At 44.3% G+C, this 22019-nt stretch overlaps 2 protein-coding genes across 2 annotated transcripts in view; one reads left to right on the top strand and one right to left on the bottom strand.

Moving 5' to 3' along the window:
• Positions 1–5834, bottom strand: part of ABCD1 (ATP binding cassette subfamily D member 1) — a 45419-nt gene extending 39585 nt beyond the window's left edge. Inside the window, 2 exon segments of the mRNA XM_042450341.1 lie at positions 1198–1378; positions 4663–5834. Of these exon segments, the coding sequence (XP_042306275.1) occupies positions 1198–1378; positions 4663–5616 (1135 nt within the window). The 5' untranslated portion in view covers positions 5617–5834.
• An 8660-nt stretch (positions 5835–14494) lies between these two features.
• Positions 14495–22019, top strand: part of BCAP31 (B cell receptor associated protein 31) — a 63751-nt gene continuing 56226 nt past the window's right edge. Inside the window, 2 exon segments of the mRNA XM_042452104.1 lie at positions 14495–14549; positions 21500–21659. Coding sequence (XP_042308038.1) covers positions 21565–21659 — 95 coding nt within the window. The 5' untranslated portion in view covers positions 14495–14549; positions 21500–21564.

The raw sequence follows: 22019 nt of genomic DNA, 5'->3' as shown, positions 1-22019 counted from the left end.
CCAGAGTATCAGGACAGCAACACATTTTCTGCCCCAGTCTAAATTAAGGAGGCAGATCCAGAGATCCTCTTTCTAGCTCCAATCGTTTTCCAAAAGCACCTCTTGTATGCAAGGACACTGGTTGTACTTAAGGACACAGTTTTGTGTGTGCACACATACTCCAAGAATTAGCATCAAGGATAATGAATGAATGACCGTGGACCTTTAAAGTGAGAATGAGAGGTTTGGGAACACTAGTCTCTACTGTGCAACAAGAACAGCTTCTGCACTTGGAAAAGCAGTAGACAGGCAGGAGGCATGCTTAACCCTTCCCTTACCTGCTGTTTTTACCTGGTAATTCCCTCCACTCACTTGTCGAATTAGGGCTCTAGATATGCTTTCAATATGCTTCTTGGCAACACAGCTGGAATGGGGAAAATTGCAAGAGAAAAACAGATGGGGAAAGGTTAAGTTCCCGCATGCCACACCTTCAAATAGCACCTTCCTTCTGTCATTTCCAAGGTATTTGATGGAGACTTGGATTTTGATTCCGGTCTCCACCAAATCTTGCATGCAACCAATGATGACATTCCAAAACCTCACTGCTCAGGCTGACAGACTCCTCTTCCTCCAAGATGCTCAGCAGTAAAGAACAACAACAACAACAACAAAGGTGGTGGATGTAGCTGTATGTCCCATCTTTACAGTTTTTTTCCCCATCTTCAACCACTGCATTCAATGGTGTTATATGAGGGCACAGAGCCAACAAGAAGCTGTGACAATGCCAACCTTCCTGGACTACTACCCTGGATAAGTGCCTAAGCAATCTGACACTTAGCATGTCTCCTGTCAACTTGACAAAAATGTTAATGATTCTGTATTGACAAAAGACCCAGATATTTTCGATACCATTTCAATTACAGACAAAAGATGATGTTGAGGAAATTGTTCCCATTTTGGATCTGCGCTCATCTGCTGCAGCAAAAACAAGCATACTGGGGGCCCCTAAGGACTGAGCAATTTCAGTTGGCAGAAACTTTCATGGACTTTATTATTGGGCAACAGTCCACGAAAGCAGTCCGTGAAAGCTTCTTCCAAATAAATCCTGGAAGTCTTTAAAGGTGCTGAAAGACTATTAATGATGCTCCTGCTATCCAGGTTGAGCTTAAGGGCAGTGCCCTGTTTGCTTCTTCCTGATTATAGTAATGCATTACTCACCTGTCTCAGAGTAGCCAGTAGCAGTTATAATTGGCACAGCCACCATGACCAACCCGGCAGCACTCCACACATACTTCATGAGGAACTGTTCCAGCATGACATACCAGAGTCTCTCCAAGAGCAATACATTAATCTGGGAGGCCAGCTCACGATAGCAGTGCCGTAGGAGGGACAATTCCACCTGGAGGGGAGCAGCAGAAAGAGATGTTCTGGTAAAGCTTTACTGCAGTTAAGACTTGAGGAATATTCAGGGGCTCTAATTTTAAGAGAGCAGGAACACCAGCTCTTCCAGTCCAGTTCTTAGTTTAAGTGCAAAGCATCCTCCCCTAAACTGGTGGCTTCCATAAACTTTGGACTTTCAGCAACCTTAGCCAGTATGGCTGGTAATTAAAAATGCTGGGAATTATAGCCCAAAATATCTGGAAGGCACCACACTGGAGCAGATTGATACGAAGACTAACGAGAGCCAGCATGATATAGTGTTTACACTTAGTAAGGCTCACTCAGATGTATGTTTAGGACTGGAGCTTAAGAAACTATTCCAGCCCTTTTCAATCCAGAACTTTCCCGATGGGATGGACAGCAGGTCCTACCTCCGTGAACAACTGGCTGGAGATGTTGGGAGCTGTAGTCCACCACATCTAAAGAACACCAGGTAGAGGAAGTGGCTCTAGGACTCCCCAAAACATTAACAACAGGAACCTAGTTCACTGACCTGTATTCATCAAAGGTGTAGCAAAAAAGGAAATGTTTTTAACTTTCTGTTGTGTCTAGTTTGGAACTAAGGAGGGAAAGTCTGCCATGAAGACGTATTGCTGGAATTTACATGAATTTACATTAAGAAACGGGACGATCATAATTAAGGCACCCCAGTGCCAATAACATCCTTCATTAGCATTAAACTACTGTAATTACCTGGGAGACTTTTATTGTACAGGAGTGGGATGAAGCAATATTCCTATTTGCATACATAGAGAGCTTTAAAAGCTGGCAACACGATGCAAAACGATGACATTTTTTAAATTTAATATTGGAAGTTCAGCCTGTGGAGTCATTCTCTTTAGTACTGTTCTTGCCTCTTAGCATTTGAAATGATGTCTTTCTCTATAGCTGCATAGCACTAGCCTCATTGGCCTATTAAATCCACAAAACAGTGCTACCTTTATTGGCCAACCAAAATGCACAAAATACATGTTGCAAGCTTTCACAGCTCCTTGTTATATGGCCAACACAGCTACCCAAGATATGTTTATTGGCCTGTTAGGTTGTCTTAAACTTGACCACAAAAATTCCAATAATTCAGTCTGCATGGGATATTTGGCCGCACATCCTGTGCTAAGGTCATACTCAGGATTGAGATTAGGTCAATGAGTCCCCAGAGCTTGGGAAAGTTACTTTGTGCACCCAACAACTCTTTCCCCTGCTGTGCTTGACTTAGCCACTTCTTTGTCAAGGCTGACGGATCTGTCATCATACTTAAAAGAGATAAACCAGTGCTATTAAAGGAGGCCTGTAATGTAGAAGCATGGTGCTCCTTCTTTCAAGATCTTGAGAAAGGTACTTTTTGGAACTACATCTTCCAGAATCATCCAGAGAGCATAGCCAAGCCATTGGTCAACATTTCCCATGGATCAGCACTTTCCATTGAGTGCATCCACCAACAGAGTTTGACCTAAATGTGTGTGCATGTGTGGGGAGGATGCTCTATTATGTTTGTGGCTTTCACACATGGGCACATTTAGACTTGACTCTGGCTCTGGCCTGTAATTGATGATATGGTGTGTGTGTGTGGTTTTTTTTTTAATTTAAATTACTTTAATTTAAATTTGCATTGTTGATGTGGTGTTTGGTTATTTTTAAAATTCAAATTACTTTAATTAATTTAAATTACTTTACTTTGTAAGGGCTAACTGACGAGACTCCCTGACAGTAAGAGCTATCTGACAGTGGAAAACACACTCCCTTGAAGTGTGGTGGAGATGCCTTCTTTGGAAGTTTTAAAACAGAGGCTGGATAGCCATCTGCTGGGGTATTCCTGCATGGCAAGAGGTTGGACTGGATGGCCCTTGAAGTCTCTTCCAACTCTGTGATTTTATATGGGGAAAAAGACTTACAAGTTGTGAGTTTTTATTCTCTTTCTATCTTAGGGATTTCTTTCCTGACCTGGCCTCAGTCTGCTGTGTGAGGCTGGCGTAGGGATCACCTTAAATTAAAGATGAACTGAGGGATATGCTGCTGTGAAGGTAAAACTGGAGGCACTTCATGAATGCACCAAAAACCTCTCTAGGAAAGTTCTGAACATTCGGATGTGTCGTGAATATCAGGGCTAACACCATGCAACCTGTTGCTACATAACACATGTTCTCATGACTAATAACTGGTCATGGGATATATTGTCTAGCCCTTATTTTGAACAGCAGCTGTTGCATTCAATTCTTTCAGTATTGTACAAAGGATCTGGGCATGAGTGTTTGTCCAATTTTCTGCACATGTCTCGCTTGTAAGAATAAGCCAAAAACAAAAGACCATAACCTTTACAAAGAGAGGGAAAAGAAAGAGAAAGGAAGTGAGCAAGAGGTGGGGGGAGCAGGGAAAGAAGTGTTATGTACTTGAATGTGACCTAAAATTACACTCGGCTTTGGCAGCTTGCCAGAGATGGAAGAGCCTCCAGCCTTGAACTATGCCTGATGCAGCTGGATTTGAAATGGAGGGAGGGTAAAAGTATATCTGACCGAAATGGCTGTTAATATGAGGACAACCTTGTTGATAAAAAAGCAACCTTTCTCCTTTTGTCCTTCAGAAACAGCGAGAGAAGGAACACAGGCATCCTAGTTCTCTGTTTGCATCTGTTGCTGGAGTCTACCTCCTTTCTAGATCTGAAGTCACCCACACAGACCTTACCGCCCTTCCATCTACTCTGCTCTCTGGGAATGCAAAAATCTTTTTCCAGTGCCACCTTGGTGCCAAAACAGAAAGGGCCCCGGGGGCTGTTTTGACAGCACAAGCAGGAATGAGGCATGAGCAACAGAAACCAAAGAAGGTTTCTAAAGGGAAACAGGAAGGGTGGCGGAGATCACTGAACACGGACACATCCCAAACTCAGTCAGGACCTTAGCCTTGCCTGGGACAAATTCAAAGCAGAACCATATATACAAAGAAAGGGAAGTAAACAAGGGGTGCCGGCATGTTGTTTCTTTGCAGAGCCAGCTTAGGCAGGATTTTTGAGAAGTCAGCTGCCTTCATTTCACTGCTGAGTTTTAGGAAAATGGGGAAAAGGCCATCTTAGTGTGGGGGGGATTACCCAATTTTATGGGAAAGGGGAAATTACACAATTACCCCTTCTGAATTTTTCCATATTACAATTCCCTTCCAAAGTCTCCTCTGTTCCTCCATTAGCCTGTCACCAGTTAAACTTGCCTTTCCCCCCTGAGAGACCCTTGGCATCCTGTTCCCACTCAACTTTACCTTGTGCCCCCCATAGAAGGCAATCTCTTCAGAGTTGGCCACCACCCGGGAATGCATGTAGCGCAGCTCTCCTTTCCGACGGGCCTCCTCAGCCACCAGTTGGCCAAACTTTGGTGAACAGGCCCGCAGCACCTTGGCAGTGATGCCAACCACCAGCCCGGCGATGACCGAGGGCCAGACGGTGTCGGCCCCCTTTGATCTGGCCGAGCTGACCAGGGTATAGGAAGTCACTATGAGGTCAAGGACCGGTTTAGTCACATTGGAGTAGAGGTGGGCCACCGAGTTAGCGAAGGCTACCAGATCTTCCGTGAGAGACTGGTCTGGGTTGCGCAGGCGCCCATCCATGTTGCTGACCCGGTAGTAGGTCTGGCCCTCGAAGTACAGCTGATAGGCATGGCTCACCAAGCGTCCACGGAAGGCCAGGCTCAGTTGCCCCTCCAGGTAGCGGATGGCACTGTTGACAAAGGTGGCCGGAAGGGCAATGAAAAGCCACTGGAGAAGTTGCCACGTAAAGTCGCGCGGGTTCTTGCGGACGATGCAGCGGGCCAAGCGCCCGTCCAACTGGGCCACGTAAACTGAGAGGAAGGTGCGGCTGGCAAGGGCAGCCGAGTGTAAGACCAGGAGCCCTGTTTGCCGACACAGAGGCCCCGGGAACAACAAACGCAGGAGGCGCAAGAGGCGCAGGAAGAACACCCTGTTTACCCCTGGGGGTGATGCCAATGCCGCAGCCTCCACCGGTGTCTTCCACTTGGCTGGTGGCTCACTAGGATTCCCTGTGTTCCCTGTGGAGCTTGGGTTTGGGTTCTGCGGAAGGTCAGAGGTGGCCCACTGTCGCCTCAGGACCGGGTACAACTTCTTGGCACCGTAGGCGGCCACCAAGAGTGCCACCGCTGCTCTTTTTGGTGTCACCCCTTGGGCCAGCCGTGTTGCCACTTTGGTTGTGGCTAGTGGCATAATGCCACCAGGGTGGGGCCACTGCCCCTTGTTGCTGACTGCCTCTTCTTCTCCCTCCTTTTTTCTTCCTCTTCCTCCTCCTCCTCCTCCAGCTCCAGTCACTAGAGTGCTCTGCCTAGCTGTGGCAGCACTGACTTGCCAGCCAGAGTCCGCTCTCTCATCCCAGAATGACCTACCCTCCCACTGACACTGTGGGAGGGACTGGGAAGAAAGGGCCAGCCTTCACTCGGACCATAGAGAGCCTCAGGCTACACCATAGAGAGGAGGACGCAGCGGAGGGAAGGACTGCCATGCCCACAGGCCGCCACTGGGGGGCGCGCGGAAGAAGCTCCAGCAGAGGAAGGAAAGGAGGATTCATTGCAGCAGCAGCAGAAGAAGAAGTGGAGCCAGGCATCTCTCCTCTATGTATATATATAAAACATAACTGCAAAGGAAAGCACGGCATCATAAAATTGTAGGACATTCAAGAAAAATGGAGGACATGAACAATGTCCGCACCAAAAAAAGCTAGAAACACATAAATTCATTTCGTATAATATATATCCAGCTAATTACAGGTATACTGTACTGTATTTTATGATGCACTCAGCGGTATTATTTCTAATGAACTTATCTTGATTAAAGTGCCCTGTTGGCTTGCAATATACATCTAGCACTCTGAGACTGAAATGCTTAAAATTGTACTTTCCTAGCCACAAACCCTTGACTGAATCTACATTAAAATACCCCTTTCATTTGCCCATTGTGCTAAAATTAAGGAGGGAAAACATTTCAGCATTTGCACTGTGTCCTGAAGCAGCCTCTTGCCTAACACATTTGCTGTCCTTTCCTGCTCCAAGAAATAAACACACCCTGGTCTGGGTGCAAGTCATGTCTGCTGCTGCTCCTGGGGGAAAAAATAACTCAAAGGATCTATCCTAGACCCCTATTTGCAGCAAGGTCAGACTGTCAAGTAGCGGCATTTCTCTAATGGGATCAGCAAATGGGGTGGTACTCAATGGGCTTCTTAGCCATGCATAAAATGGTGGACATTTTGGAATTCTTCCTGGACAGAAGGTTGGAAATGTAGAAAAAGGAGGACATCTGGACACCCTGATGTTAAATCTGGTGGGATTAAATCGGATTTAATTCCAGCTAGTCAATATATGGTTAGGAGTTTGTTTTAAAGCAGGCAGATGAACTCCTTTTTCAAAACCATTGTACATGTTGGTTTGGACTGAGCTGACACATCCCTTTATGTCAAGCCCTGGAAGAGCAGGTTTTTACAAAGATATAAAGGGGTGGTTTTGTCCTTAAGAGAAAAGTGTTGTGGACGAGAACAGTGTGTGCAATCTGATGAGTGTATTTTGAAGGGCTTGGCAACCACATTGGATTGGATTTAGTCATCTGGACAACAAAGTACTTTTGGGAAAAATATATGCGCTTGTGTGAAATGTATGTTCAGGAGAAAAGGAACAAAGCCTGAGAGAGTGAAAAATGTGAAGGGTCCCTTTAGTGTTGGTTGTGTAGGGGTGCATCCACCACTGTAGCACTACAAACTGGCCCTCCACATTTGGCGGCTTTGATTATCTTGGTTTATTGTGGTTTGATTCCATATGCTCTCTTTAGGAAAATCAAAGTTCTCCTGCGCAACTCTGCCACTGCCAGAAGTTGACCATAGAGTTGTGCTGGAGAACCTAGAAGGTCCTCGAGAAAACACTTCTCTAGGCCTTGTAGGTCCCCAGCATGATTCTCACGATCAACTTCTGGCAGATGTGCACTGGAAGGACCTAGAGATTCCTAGAGAGTGTTTTCTTAGGTGAAATAATAGTGTTTTTTATTTGTGGTTCCCCACATTCACAAGGGTTCTGTGCCCCTAACCCCAGCAAATGTGGAGTGACTACGTAATGCAAAGGAGAAACAAGGCACCATCAAATGTAGGACATTTGAGAAAAATTGAGGAGCCGTGACCCCAGCTGAAAGCTAAAACACACAACCCATACCAATATAACGTTCATGCTTCTCAGTCCATGCTCAAAATGGAGAACACTTTTGGACTCTCTCCTGGGACCGACCGGCTGAAATGAGAGACACGTGCTGGAAAAGGAGGACCTCTGGTCACCTGTTTACCACCACTTTAAGTGCTGTAGCCCTATCTTATGGAATCCTGGGATTTGGGGTTTTACAAGGTCTTTAGCCTTCCTCTGCCAAACAAGCTGGCTGCAGTCTCAACTACCACTAACGAGATCCCAGGATTCTGTAGGATGGAGCCAAGACGGTTAAAATAGGATCAGACTGCATTATTTCTACAGTATAGATGCACTCAGAAAGAGGGGGTTGCAACAAGTGTTGCTAGCTGGTGTGTGATATAAACAACACTTCCTGAATTCCCTCTTCTAGACAACCATGAAGGTACAGGGAGCCCTTTCCAATATTCACTTCGGCAACCTTAAAAGGACAGAGTTGCCTTCCTCACTGAAGTGTATCAAGGTTTGGGGTGGAAAAAGGTATGATGTCCTCTATGCCATGTCTCGACTGCATCTTGTTCCTTGTCCATTCCACAAGGAGATTTGTTACCAGATTCCTATTTTTGAAAAGCCACCATTAGGCAATTACTGAGGGAAGCATTTTGCCTCTGCAAACACTTGGCGGAGAAATTCCTCTTGTTGCCACACGCTAGGGAAAGATATGCCATTTATAGTTGACAAATAGTTGGCATTATACAGGCTACAAAGATATCTTATATTGCCGTGCCAGGTGTGGGTGGCACAGTTGCATATCCAGGGCCAACTGTAGGCCTTCAGATACTTTTACCTGCATCCCATCAGTGCTGGCCAATGGTGAAGGATACAGGGTTATTGTAGTCGAAAACAACATGGAGGGCCACTGTTGACCCATGGTATGAAGGTGATACTATGTTGTGTGGAATAGGAGGGAATTTCATGGCTTCACCATCCTGTTGTTGCCTCTACTGAAATAGTTCTATGCAAAAAAGAAAAGGGAGCTTAAAGAAGAGATATGGTAGCATAATGGTTGTGCAAAGGTCACCAATAGCACAGAGAGATTAAAATTAGGCTCTGTCCTGCATCTTTGTCACTGTGGTTATTGGTTTCGCTCCAAATGTGCTTCTCACTCTGAAGAGGTAAAGGCCGTCATCCTTCAGGGCATGGCACACAATTCCAGAACCAGCAGCACTAAACAGACCTGTCCCACAAGTTCAAATGTGGGGCACTTGCAATAGGTTTGGGGGCCAGATTCTGCATTTGGAGGCCTCCAACACTACAAGAATTGCCAAAAAATATTAAAATATCGGGAAGCGACTGGGAAATTCACTTCTGGCTTTAGGAAACGGGTATTAAGATGGTGGTTTTTAAGTTTTTTATTATTTTTAATTGTTCGGTGGTCCCTCCCACATTGCTGGGGTTAGGGGTGAAGGATCCCTGTGAATGTGGAAAAACCGCAAACAAAAAAAATGTTCTTTTTAACTAAGAGAACACCACTGGAATCTCCAGTCTTTCAATGCAACTTATGGTCAAAAATGCCCGAAGTTGATCATAGATCATGCTGGAGGACCTACAAATGCCTAGAGAAGGGTTTATCTAGAACTGCAACTGCTGGCCAAGTTGCGCTGGAGATCTAGAGAGGTATTGGGAGGAACTATAAATGGCCATAATAAAATCCACAAAAGTCAAAGCCAGAATGTGGAAAGTGAAATGTATTCCTTTTTTTAGTGATCTGTTTTGTATAATATTGTAATAATAAAATAGTTTAATTAATTTTGCCTTTTTTAATTGTTACTACGCTTTTGTAAGCTGCTTTGAGTCCCATTTTTTTTGGGGGGGGGGACAGGATACAATAAGAAAAAAAAATAATCCTTTATTAAACCCTGCAGCCTATTTAACTGTGTTGATGTGTTAAAGTGGGTTGATGCTCCAGGAGGCTACACAGAAATGAGAGACCGGAGTTGCCATTCTGCATGCAGTATTAATCTGGGTTGACAACGCTTAAACTTGCCCTGGCTCCGTGTTGTGGAATATGGGAATGTAGTTTGTTGTAACACCAGGCATAGCAAGGCTATGGTCTTACACAACAACAATCCCAGAATTCCATGGCATTTGAAATGGCATTTAAAATGGTGTCAACCTGGATGATTCTTTACGCTGTGTGGTCACATTGACTTTATCACACTAGCACAAAAGGCAGGAATAGTGGTTGCTCTCCATCATATTGCACAATATGCTGTATTATCACATGATGTCACAATATCCCACAAATAAAGAGGCATTCTGCACCTGGGATAGAATTCAGAGACATAGGTCCAAAAGCAGAAATAATCCAGTTTGAGAACTGCTTTAACTCCCCTGCCTTCAATACAAGGGATTCTGGGAATGTAGTTTTGTGAGACATTAGCCTTCTCTGTCAGAGAAACTCAGGAGCCACGAAAGCTACAATTCCCAGGATTCCCTAGCACTGAGCAGGGTGGTTAAAGCGGTCTCAAAACTGGATTATTTCTGCAGTGTGTTTTGTACTATGATCTCTCTCAATCCACTCCAGTGAGGATTAAAAGTGACTCTCCCCCCCCCCCCCCCATTTTTTTGGTTTGCAGGACATCCCTCCCACTATTTGAGGGAATTTTGGAGTGTTTTCAGAGGAAATACAAGTAATTTTATGATGTTGTTGTTATTTTTATATCCCGCCTTTTCTCAATACTACTCAAGGCAGTATTGTTGTTGTTTGGGGTTGTGTGCCTTCAAGTTGTTCCGTTATGGAGACCTAAAATGGATATTTGTAGCAGTTATATATAAATAATATATAAATAAAACATTGTTGTTGTTATATGTTTCTTCAGAGGGGGTTGCCATGGCCTCCTCTGAGGTGAGAGAGTGTAACTTGCACAAGAGGTGCGCCCAGAGGGGTGTCCATGGCTGAGTGTGGATTTGACCTTATCTCCAGCACTGAAACCACTGCACCACACTCCCTCGCGCTTGTGTATATGAGTTTTGTGTGGATTTCTCCTTTCTCTTTGCTTGGCAGAGTCTCTAGCAGCTACACGGACTGAGTCTCATGGGGGAATAATAGAGCCATTAGGGGATATCTTATACGTATACTGTATATGAACCTATATAACCAGTCTTTATGAGCCTCTGAGGAACACCCATTCATTATAGGCACTGACATCATTCTGGGCGACCCGGAACCATGAGTGGAAAAGTGGTGGCATGACCAGTTAAGCATCCTACTACAGCCACTTCCGGTCCGCAGGGCGCCGCCATTTTTGGCAGAGCGCGCGCCGCTGGCGCAGGTGGCACGTCTCGATATGACTGCTTCTATAAACACACCACCAACAAAAACAATAAATAAGGGCTGCAGCCACACAGCAGCATACCAAATAAAATAAAATAAATTATATTTATTTAGGCTGCATCCACACTGCAGAATAATCCAGGTTGAACACCGCTTGAACTGCCCTGGCTCAGTGCTTAGGGAATCTGGGGAGGGTAGGTGAGTACAGGATAGCGCCGTCAGAGAAGCTCTGGGTGCCACAATAAGCCAAATCTTATCGAAATGTTGGGAACAAAAGTGTGTGGATCTCCTGCCCCCAGATTTTTGGAAATTTGCCATAAGATAATAAGTGAAAGAATACATATCTTACCCTGCCTCTCCAATGAGATTGAGGCTGCTTACGACACTAAAATCCACACAATACAATAAATAAATCCCACTATCCCTCCCACTTTAAAACAAATCAACATATATAAGGAGATATCTTAGAAATAGGACCCAATTCTAAGCCTGAATTCATTTGTGTGCCTGTACATCTTACGCACAGCCTGAAGGTCATTTTGTACATACTATTTGTTATAATTTTGTGCATGAAACAAAGTTTTGTGACATTGAACCATCAGAAAGCAAAGGTGTCTCCAGCTACCCATGTGGGTTATTTTGGTACTGGAGTGTTTTCGTTATTTTTGGAATTCCAGATAAGGGAGACTCAACCTGTATTGCATTGGTTCTCTCTAACGGTTTGGTTTACGTGAATTGTATGTTTTATATTTGCATTACTCTTTCCTTCCATGTATTAGACTGTGGAACGACCTGCGGAGAAAACTGGATGACTGAACATTACTGCTTGAATTTAAAACAGTATTAAAGACCTCTCTTCTTATGGCAGGCAATCCAGTTTATTTAAAATTATGAATTTTAAATACCACCACACTGTCTTTTTTTTAATGTTCTACACACAAGGATCAGCAACCTTATTTCTCTTATAGATGGGGGGAAAAGAAGACAGATTGAGACACACGGTGTACCGTACCAATCCTATACAGGTGTAATGATTGAAGCACAAGTGGATCGTCAGGATTTACCACAACAAGCTAAATGGGCATGAATTACAAACTGGCTGCCACTGGCTGCCCTGGCCTTGGAGGGGATTAGAGGCAGGCAGGCTCTCACCATGCCTAGGTCCGAGATAGAAAGCCCTCCTCTTCCTAACTACCATTGCCATGGCCTAAGGGGAGATCAGAGGAACTAGGCACAGCTCCACCCGGCCTAGGGCACAGGATAGAATAGGCCCTCCCTCTATTCTAAACTCCATTGCCATGGCTCAGAAGGAGAGAAGGGCACAGCTCTACCATGCACTGACCCGAGCAGATGAAGGATGCTCCCACTATTCCATACCATACACCCTGGCCTAACGAGGGAGAGAAGGAGAGGCAGTATCTCCTGGCCTGATCCCTTTTCCCCACACCATTCCCTTCTCCTCATGTGTCATGCCTTTTTAGATGTAAGCCTGATGGCAGGGAATGCTTCTTAAACAGTTGTAAGCTGCTCTAAGTGTTGTAACGCTTTAAGCAGCATTTCTAAAGAGCAGGGTATAAATACATAATGAATATAGTGGTCCCTTCCCTTATGGGGCATCCTGTTGTGGAACCCACCCCCGCGTAAGGAAATTCTGTGTATGCTCGAGCCACCATTAAAGCCAGTGGAGCTCGTGCGTTGGTGGCATGCGGTGCGGCGGCATGGGCGTGCGTACAAACACTTTCTGGCGCACAGTGCTGCATCTTCCGGTGCGGTTTCCAGCATATAGGAGCTGCGTAAGGTTGGTCTGCATATGACACCGGCACACTGTAGTATGAATAAATAAATAGCCATGGGCATGTTAAGCCAGCACTGTACATAACATCACAAAATCTACAAAAAAAATAAATTATTTCTTGGTCTGATTAAAATGACACAAAATCATAAAGTAAGCTTTTGAAGAACCACTGGTTTCTTCATCAGGTAGGATGTTAAAAAATTTGTTGCTGTTGTTAATGTGCCTTCAATCTTTCCCGAACGTCACGGCGACACTAAGGCAACACTATTCAGAGGCCCTCCTTTGAGGTCTGAGGAGTGTGATTTGCTCCAGGTTGCCCAATGGTTTTACATGACTGAGCAGTGATCTCAACCCTGGTCTCTAGCGTCGTAGTCCAATACTCATTCAACTACAACCATATTGGCTCTCCGTTTCCCAATTTATGGAGACCCTAAACAGGGTTTTCTTGAGCTTTTTTTTGCTGCCATGCCTCTGAGGTTGAGAGAGTTGGTCACCCCAACAACTTTAGCTGTTGTGTGCTTTTGAGTCATTTTAGACTTATGGTGACTCTAAGGCAAACTTACACAGGTTTTCTTGGCAGTTTCTTCTTCTTGCCCTTTCCTTCCTCTGAGGCTGAGAGAGTGTGACTCACTCAAGGTTACCCTGCAGGTTCACATTTTAAAATCATACAGCAGGGGGAAGGAAAACATGATGGGTGTTAGTCGGAAAGCCAGTGTAGTCCACAAGCTTGCCACATGTATTTTGTACACTTGGAACAGAGAACACCAAACCTTGGTTCTCCATGTCCAAAAAAACATTGCAGGAATAAATCCCGTTGGGACCATTTTAAATGCCCTGGCTCAATGCATTGGAATCCTGGGGAACTGTAGTTTTGTCAGACATTCAGTTCTCGTCAGAGAGGCTCTGGTGCTGTCACAATAAACCACAATGCTCTTAACTGAGCCAGGCAGTCAGTTAAACGGGTCCCGAACCAGATTATTTGCGCGTGTGCTTTGGACTATGTAATTATTTTTGTTACTATTTTCTATCTTCTTGCTGTTTCTTAATACTATTTTTACGTTAATTATTTTACTAGTTATTTTTTGCTGTTGTCTTTAATACTATTTTTTAACTTAATACTATTTTACTATTTATGTTTCTTGCTGTGTCTTTAATGATTTTTACTTTACTTTAACACTATTTTGTTTACTTTTTCTGCTGTTCTTAATACTATTTTTTACTTACTTTACACTATTTTTGCTACTATTTCATCTCCTTGCTGTTGTGTGTTTTAATACTGTTTTTTGATGTTGTCCTTTTTTGTACTGGTGGCCCCCCGTCCAGAATATATTCATTCATCTTTAATTGTGTACATTTTTGGACTTCAACTCCAAAAGCCTCAGCCACTTGGGGCCAACGTCTAGGAATGCTGGGAGTTGATCCAAAAAGGGGGGAAAAAAACATGGAGGCTCAGTGTTGGGAATGATAGAACAAATCCCTTACAATTGAAGGGAGCGAAATGGGAGGCCTCTCAAATGAGGGATTATGTGCATGGAGGATGGAGATATGAATGACTAATAGTCACTTTCCCTAGTTTATGCATGCTCTCTAACTGGCGGCGCTTCCGTGTGCAACTTTTGAGAAGGAATACATGCGACATCTGCTCTGGTTGTGATGACAGAGCAACTTCGCCATTTCAGGGGCTGTTGGGAGGCTCTTCGCTGGATGCGAGGAAGTGGCTTTGCAATTGGGTGCTGAGGACCCTCTGCTCCTATTTACTCCTCCTCCTCCTCTAAATATTTATAAATATATCTATTTCCTCGTGTTTTCCGCCCGCAGCTGAGACCAGAGGCAGGCTCCACTGGTGGAGAGTGTGGTATGTGTGGGGGTGGTTGTTGCTCTCCTTCTTCTTCTCCCTTTCCTTGGGTGGGCATGGCTTCCTCATGCAGGAGTTGGCTGTGGGAAGGAGTGGGAGGGAGAGTGCAAAACTGCAATCCCAATTATCCCTTCAAGGAAGAAGGGTTGGAGACTCCATCCCATTTTGTGGCTGTTTGTGGTTGTGGTTGCGTTGTGCTTCTTGGGTGCCTTAGAGTCCTTTCTGACTGGTTCTGGGTGGCTTCAAGGCATTTTGTGACTTATGGTGCCTAAGGAGGGCTTTTCATCAGGTTTCTTGGCAGGTTTCTTTGGCGGAGTTTGCAGCTGCAGAGGGGTGATTTGCTCTCCTGCTAATTGTGTTGGGTGCCTTCGAGTCTTTTCTGATTGCTCTTGGGTGGCTTCAAGGCATTTTTCAACTGTGGTGAACCCTATCAGGGGTTTTCCTGGCATTTTCTTCAGGGGGCATTCAGGGCTCCCTCTGAGCTGACGAGAGTGGACTTGCTTAACTGTTTCGGGTGCCTTCGGTCCTTTCTGATTTGTTCGGGTGGTTCAGCTTTTTGTGATTGCCGCCCTAGGAGACTTGTCATGGGTTTTTCCTTGGCCCAGGTTACTTCAGAGGCGGGTTGGCTTCCTCCCCTGGGCTGAGATAGTGTGACTGCCCTAGTTGTTGCTGGGTGCCTTCCAAGTCCTTTCTGACTTTGTTCTTGGTGGTTTCAAGGCCTTTGTGACTTCTGCCAGGCCCCACCTATTTAGGATAGATGACAATCATAGTTTTATTCCACTGTTTTCCTGTTATGGAGGGAGCGGTCTGACTCAGAGGGTGGCTCCTTAGTTGGAAATTGACATGCTGTATTATGTGGGTTTGGATGTCCATTACTTTATTTCTCCTCTACCCGAAACTAAGGGAGGGCATTACGTCTGCCCACATCCCTCTTTGGGCGTTCAGCTTACCTATTTGCTTCCTTTGTGCATTCTTTTTCTTCTCCTTTTCTAATTTTGCAGGCAAGGGTGCCCTGGAGATTGTAGTGTGTGGCGATCCTATCACAGGGTTGTTCTTTGGCAACGTTCTTCAAGGGAGTAGGTTTGTCATTTCCATCGCCATCCTCTTGAGTCAGAGAGTGTGTGACTTGCCCAACGGTGTGGACTTTGACAACATCTCACGTCCAGCTCCAGTGCCGTGTATGTGTTATATCCCTTGTATGAGGTTCATGCAGGAGAAGAAACTCTTCCTTTTTTATTTAAATAGTGTTATACCTGTGGTGAAATCGCGCCCGCAGTGATGAACATGGAGAGAAGTTTGCATGATCAGTGTAGCTGGAGGCCGGAGAGGAGGTGGGGTAGTTGCATGAGCGTTAGTTGGTGTGCGAGAGATGTGCGCCAACGTGTCAGCGAGCACACCTGACTTCTTCTGTGGGTCACCTACACTGTAAGATAAGGTAGTTTGGACCCCAGTTTAAGCCAGGCCGAGCCTGCCTCTCTGTCTCTCAGTGTGGGCGGGAACGGAAACTGTTAGGGGGAGGCAATATCGATATATATATACGATATCATATATATATAGATCAGATAACTGTGTAGAGATACTATATATATCATAGATAATATATATAAAATAGATATATAATCCTGGGATTTGGTAGTTTGTGAGGAAGGCACGAGCACTTGGCTGAGAAGGTAAAATAGCTTGTAAAACTACAAATCTTAGGATTCCATAGGATGGACCTGCAAACATTGAAAGTGGTGTCAGACTGCATTATTTTGATAGTGTGGATGCACCCTGTGTAGCCCCTGAAAATTCATCGATTCGAGTAGCTGCCCTAGGGCCTGTCCACACTGTAGAGTTAATAGTACAATCAGCCCTCCATAGCCAAAGATTTTTTTTATCCATGGATTCAAACAACTGTAGCAGGAAAATATTTTAAAAACTAAAAGGTACAAAAAGCAAAGATTGATTTTGCCAATTTATATATGGGGCACCATTTTACTCTGCCACTGCATTTAATGGGACTTGAGCACAGATTTTGGTATCTACAGGGGGTCCTGGAGCCAAATCCCAGCAGATACTGATGGACCACTGTATGATTCCATGCTAGCTGCCATGGGCTACATCTACACTGTAGAAATAATGCAGTTTGATGCCACTTTAAGTACTATATCTCCATCCTATGGAATCCTGCGATTTGTACTTCTACAAGGTCTGTGGCCTTCTCTGCCAAAGAGTGTGTCACACAATTACAAATCCCAGGATTCTGTAGGATGGAGCTATGACAGTTAAAGTGGGGTTAAATTGCATTATTACTACAGTGTAGATGTAGCTTATGTCTAATTTTTGGTCAGCTAGGACTGGCAAGAACCAAAGTTCAGCCACACTGGGAGGACTATACATTCCTTACCCCTACACTAACCATTGTACCACATAGGTACAAAACACTGCAGAATTAATCCAGTTCAAGACCGCTTTAACTGCCCTGACTCAGTGCTAGGGAATCCTGACAATTGTAGTTTATTCTGGTACCATAGTTGCCTGACAGAGAAGGCTAAATGTCTCACAAAATTACAATTCCCAGGATTTCCTAGCATTGAGCCAGGGCAGTTAAAGTGGTCTCAAACTGGATTATTTCTGCAGTATTTTGGACCAAAGACTCTCTATCTTGATAACTTTGTTCCAGGTGTGGGTAATGAGCCTTTTCTTGCCATTTTGCCTTTAACAACACCTCCATGAGACTGTTAGTGTTAGATTCTCAAAGGTCCTCTTATGTTTTCCAGGGGTTTTGTTAGAAAGTTGGGTGTGGAAGTGAGACAGAGAATGGTAAACCTGCCTCTCTCCTTGTGGCAAATCCCTTTGTAAACCCTCAGCGTCTTTGTCTTTTGCATGAAATATTTGAGCAAGGAGTTGCAAAGCTTTTGCAACATCTCAGCCCAGCTCACTGTGCCTGTTGTATGATATATGCTTTGTGTCTGCACTATTCAAATATGCAGTTCATGCAGGAAAAGAAGCTCTTAATTTATTTGTTTAAATATGTTTTATACCCGTCAGGGCAAGACACACTGTACAAGACACACACTCTCAGCTTCAGAGGAAGGCAAAGTCAAACCCCTTGTAAACAATATTGCTGATAAAATCCCATGATAGGTTGCCATGGGTTGGAGATGATTTGAAGGCACAAAACAACAACAGGATGAGACCAGCTTCCCCAGACAGTTAATAAAGAAAATAATAAAAAGTGTAGGTGGCAGCAATAGCAATATAAATATTCTTCATTCAGTGTACACAGAAATAAAGTGAAAAGAAATTACTATTTTGTTAGTGCATGACCTCCAAAGGATGATTTACATACAGTTGGCCCTTCTTATACACAGATTTTTTATACATGGATTCAAGCATCCACGGTTTGAAAATGTCAAAAAAGTATAAATTTCAAATATCAAACCTTGATTTTCCAATTTTTATAAGGGACACCATTTTGCTCTGTCATTATATTTAATGGAACTTGAGCATACATGGATTTTGTTATCCACAGTGGATCTTGGAACCAAACCCCAGCGTATAACAAGGGTCCACTGTATTTTCTGGTGGCGCTTCCTTGGTTTTGTATAGATGTAGAACCTCAGCTGGTATCTTGTTAGTGATTTATGTAGGTATAAGTCCAAACAACATGGTGTAGTGGTTTGAGCATTGGACTATGGCTCTGGAGAACAGTGTGAATCCCTGCTTGGCCATGAAAACAACTGAATGACTCTTATGCTCTCAGCCTCAGAGGATGGGAATGGCAAACCCTCCTTTGAAGAAATCTGCCAAGAAAATCCCATGATAGGTTCTTCTTAGGGTCACTGTAAGACAGAAATGACTTGAAGGTGCACAGCACACACACACACAAGTCCAACATGCATCTATGTTACTCACATTTTCGGTTGTTGTGAGGAACTGTGTACTGACAGTGCAGTGACCAAACTGCTCTCAAACCCATCTTTTAAGCTGCTGCAGCCCTACTTCTACATGACTGTTTACTAGATAGTAGAGAGTAGGGGGGCAGTGGAGAAGCATGGAACTATATTCCTGTAGCTGGACATATAGCAATGATATCATCCTCAAGGACCTGTCGGAGGTCCTGCACAATGCCTATTGCCTGTGCATAGAAGATGCCTGTTGCTGTGCATGGGGTGGGCGGGCTATAGAAACTAGAAGATGGGTTTGGGGAATGTGAAGAGGGTATGTGTTGTAGAGAGCCAGCGTGTATCTATCTTGGTCATGAAACCCACTGCATGACCCTGGGTGAGCCTCATGTTCAGGGGAAGGCAATGGCAATGGCAAACCTCCTGTGAACAAAACTTGGCAAGAAATCCCCATGATAGGGTCACCATAAGTTGGAAACAGCTTGGAGGCACACAGCAACAACAAACACATTGAAGTTCTATTTGTATACATCTTTACAGTACATCTCCCAGTTCAGGATCTTGACCTTTATTGACAGTGCGGGAAGGTGACTTAGATCAGGGATGTAGCTAGGATTTTGGGAAAGGGGGGGTCCAGACTAAGTGCCACCATTATAATGGGGCTTGGGTGCAGTATCTAACGGAAGGGGGGCGGACCCCATGGAGCCCCTCTCCCCCCAGCTACATCCCTGTTTAGATGTATAGACTTAGTCTTCAAGACCTGGAGAAAACGTGACCTTCCAGTCCTTGTTGGACTTCAGTTTCCATCAGCCCTCCCTGGTTTGATCAGTGTGGAGTTTTGATGGGATTAGTAGTCCATTAGCAGTAACTCACCAGCATCTACAAAGATGAGAATTGTTTGGCCTGTGGGCTGCTTGTGGCTCTTGGAAGGTGCCAGTGATGCCATGGGAGCCCCAGCTTCTCTCTCTTGAAGGAACAATATTTTCAGCTTGCAAATCAGGGTGTGAATCATGCAGTCCTTAAGATGTGGATTGGATGACAACTCTCCGCCTTCTTTACCATTTGGCTAGGCTGATTATAGCTGCAAAGATCTGCTCGCTAACAAGGCCTGTACAGCTTCATGCTTCTTATCATGTTTCCAAATGTTGTCTTTGGCTGGAAAAAATGGTCAGTGGCTGTGGCTTTTCCCCCTAAGTGGTGCCCCCCTTTCCAGCTTTATCCAGAATCAGTGAAAAAGTGAAGGGTCTGTAAAATCACTCCTGGGTAGGGGGAATGTGTATAGCCTACAGTGGACCAGGAAAACCTCAAAATGACTGCCTGATCCTCTGCGTATGTCAACCCCTAGTGGAGAAGGCCAATGTTCTCCATCCTTGATGTACAAATGGTTTATGAGATGAATTTATGAGAATAGTTGCCCCACTGTTATTTCTGCTATCTTTCTCTATGCAAGTGTGTGTCCATGGGTCAGGTCTGGAGCAGGCTCCTGAATAATAATAATAATAATAATAACCTAATGTACAGTACATTTCAGAAATCCAGCCTTGAGGTTACCAGAGTACGCACTATCATCTCCAGCTCTAGGAAGGGGCGCATTGGGCCATAAGCAGGCACTGTATTTGTGCTAATTGACTACAGCTTGTTTCTTTCTTTTCTGGAAGATGCCCATGAGCCAGTATCAGATAGCTCATGGACTGACCTGTTGCATGGAGCCCACTTTGAGTCACACTGGTTTAGAGGGCATGGCATGGCATTTTGAATTTTTTACAGGAGAAAAAGTCAGTAGGTGGAAGGAACCTTGTAATGCACTGTGGGTGGACAGCTTTCTGTTTTTTGGGGATGGTGGTGGAGGTCTTCAGTCACTAGGAGCCTCCCAGTCACTAGCAGTTGCACACCTATGCGTTGTACCTTGCTTTCAATTAAATCTCCCTCTTTCCCCCTTAACTTGTTTGGGGCCTGAATGTTCTCAAGTTGTGCATGGTTTTAATGAACCCATCAAACCTATGTACACCAAAGTTTTCTTTCACCTTTCCTATTGCCTAAACTCCAGTCCACCTTGTGCTGTGACCCTAATGTGAGTGTGCTTGCCAGTTGCAAGGAAACAGAAGAATGTCAATAACAAGGAGTGATAATTTGCTCTTTTATTATCTGCCTTAATCCCCTAAAGGATTTGATTTGTCAGTCAAAATGAATCTGAGTGACGAGCAAGGTGTGGTGACTTTTGCCTGCTTAGTGGCACAGATGGATGCTGCTTATCAGTTTGGGCTCTGGGCTGTCCTCCTGCCTTTGGGAAGCTAATGATCTGCTTCTTGTCATTAATGGAGGAAAAACAAATTATATTGGACTTTAAAGAGCCAGCTGATTCCTGGAAAGGATTAGGCATATGGATTCTCAAAATTTTAAGCACCTCTGAAAAAGACTTCTATAGCACAACTTCGAGATTTGATTGATCTGGGAGCACATCATGTTGCTAATTTGGTGTCCCATCAAGATGTGTGAAGGCTCCTTTCCACTGTTGTTGTTGTTTTTTTAACTTGGTCTGGAGCATTGGTGTTTCTCACAAATTGAGAGAAGGGTGGGTTTTTTTAAAAAAAGAAGACTGGGTAAGATTTTGCTTGGAAACACAAGAACTCTTCTGGCTCAGACCAAGGGCCCGTGGAGTCTAGCATTCATTTCACACAGTAGCCAATCAAGTAGACTAAAGGTGTAGCCACACTGCAAAATTAAAACTACTTTAACTGCCATGACTTATCCTACAGAATCCTGGCATTTGTAGTTTGGTGAAACACCAGAGCTCTCAGACAGATCAAACTACAAATCCTAGGATTCCACAGGATGAAGCCATGACAAAGTGATGTCAAACTGTTTAATTCTGCAGTGTGGAAGTGTTGTTAGTCTACAAAAGCTTATGCAACAACTTTTGTGCTCTCCTCTCTCTCCTGCCTTCATTGGAAATCATATTATAGTTGAGTCCTTCAGTGGCTGCTGGAAAGGTCCTAGATGCTAAACTTTGCATTGCAAATCTTGGATTCAAATCTTGTTGTTTTTTCTCTGTCTTTCCAGCAAAGAATTGTGTCTGGCAGAAAACACTCAACCCCTTTAGGAGAATAATTCCTTCCAAAGCTCTCATGATGAGTCTCCAGTGGGCAACAGTGGCCACTTTTCTGTATGCAGAAGTCCTCCTAGTTTTTCTCCTTTGCATACCTTTCATCTCTGCAACAAGGTGAGGAGTTCCAGGGTGGGCAGGGGACTGTGCATGTGTAATATGTGTATGTGCATATATATAGGTTTGGGAGACATGGTGAGTTGTATCTTCTGAGCCAGCATTCGCCAAGCTGGTTGTATTTCTGATGTATTTGAGTAGAACTCCATTACCCCTAGTTGGCTAAGGACTGGTTGATGGGAGTTGTAGTTTAACACAGCTGGAGTGTCCTAGCCTGGGAGAAGTTGCAATGAATTTATGACATCGCTCAGCTTGAATTTCTAGGAGCTTATGAGGATTAATGACAGTCAGTAGCACCTAGATACTGACAGGATAATATCTTTTGATAATTTGCTACTGGGAATCTGTGGCAGGCTGAAA

The sequence above is a fragment of the Sceloporus undulatus genome, chromosome 2 (genome assembly GCF_019175285.1).
Source record: "Sceloporus undulatus isolate JIND9_A2432 ecotype Alabama chromosome 2, SceUnd_v1.1, whole genome shotgun sequence".
NCBI classification, from domain to species: Eukaryota; Metazoa; Chordata; class Lepidosauria; order Squamata; family Phrynosomatidae; genus Sceloporus; species Sceloporus undulatus.
The sequence above is the reverse complement of the archived record's forward strand: the minus strand, read 5'-3'. Positions and strand labels throughout refer to the sequence as shown.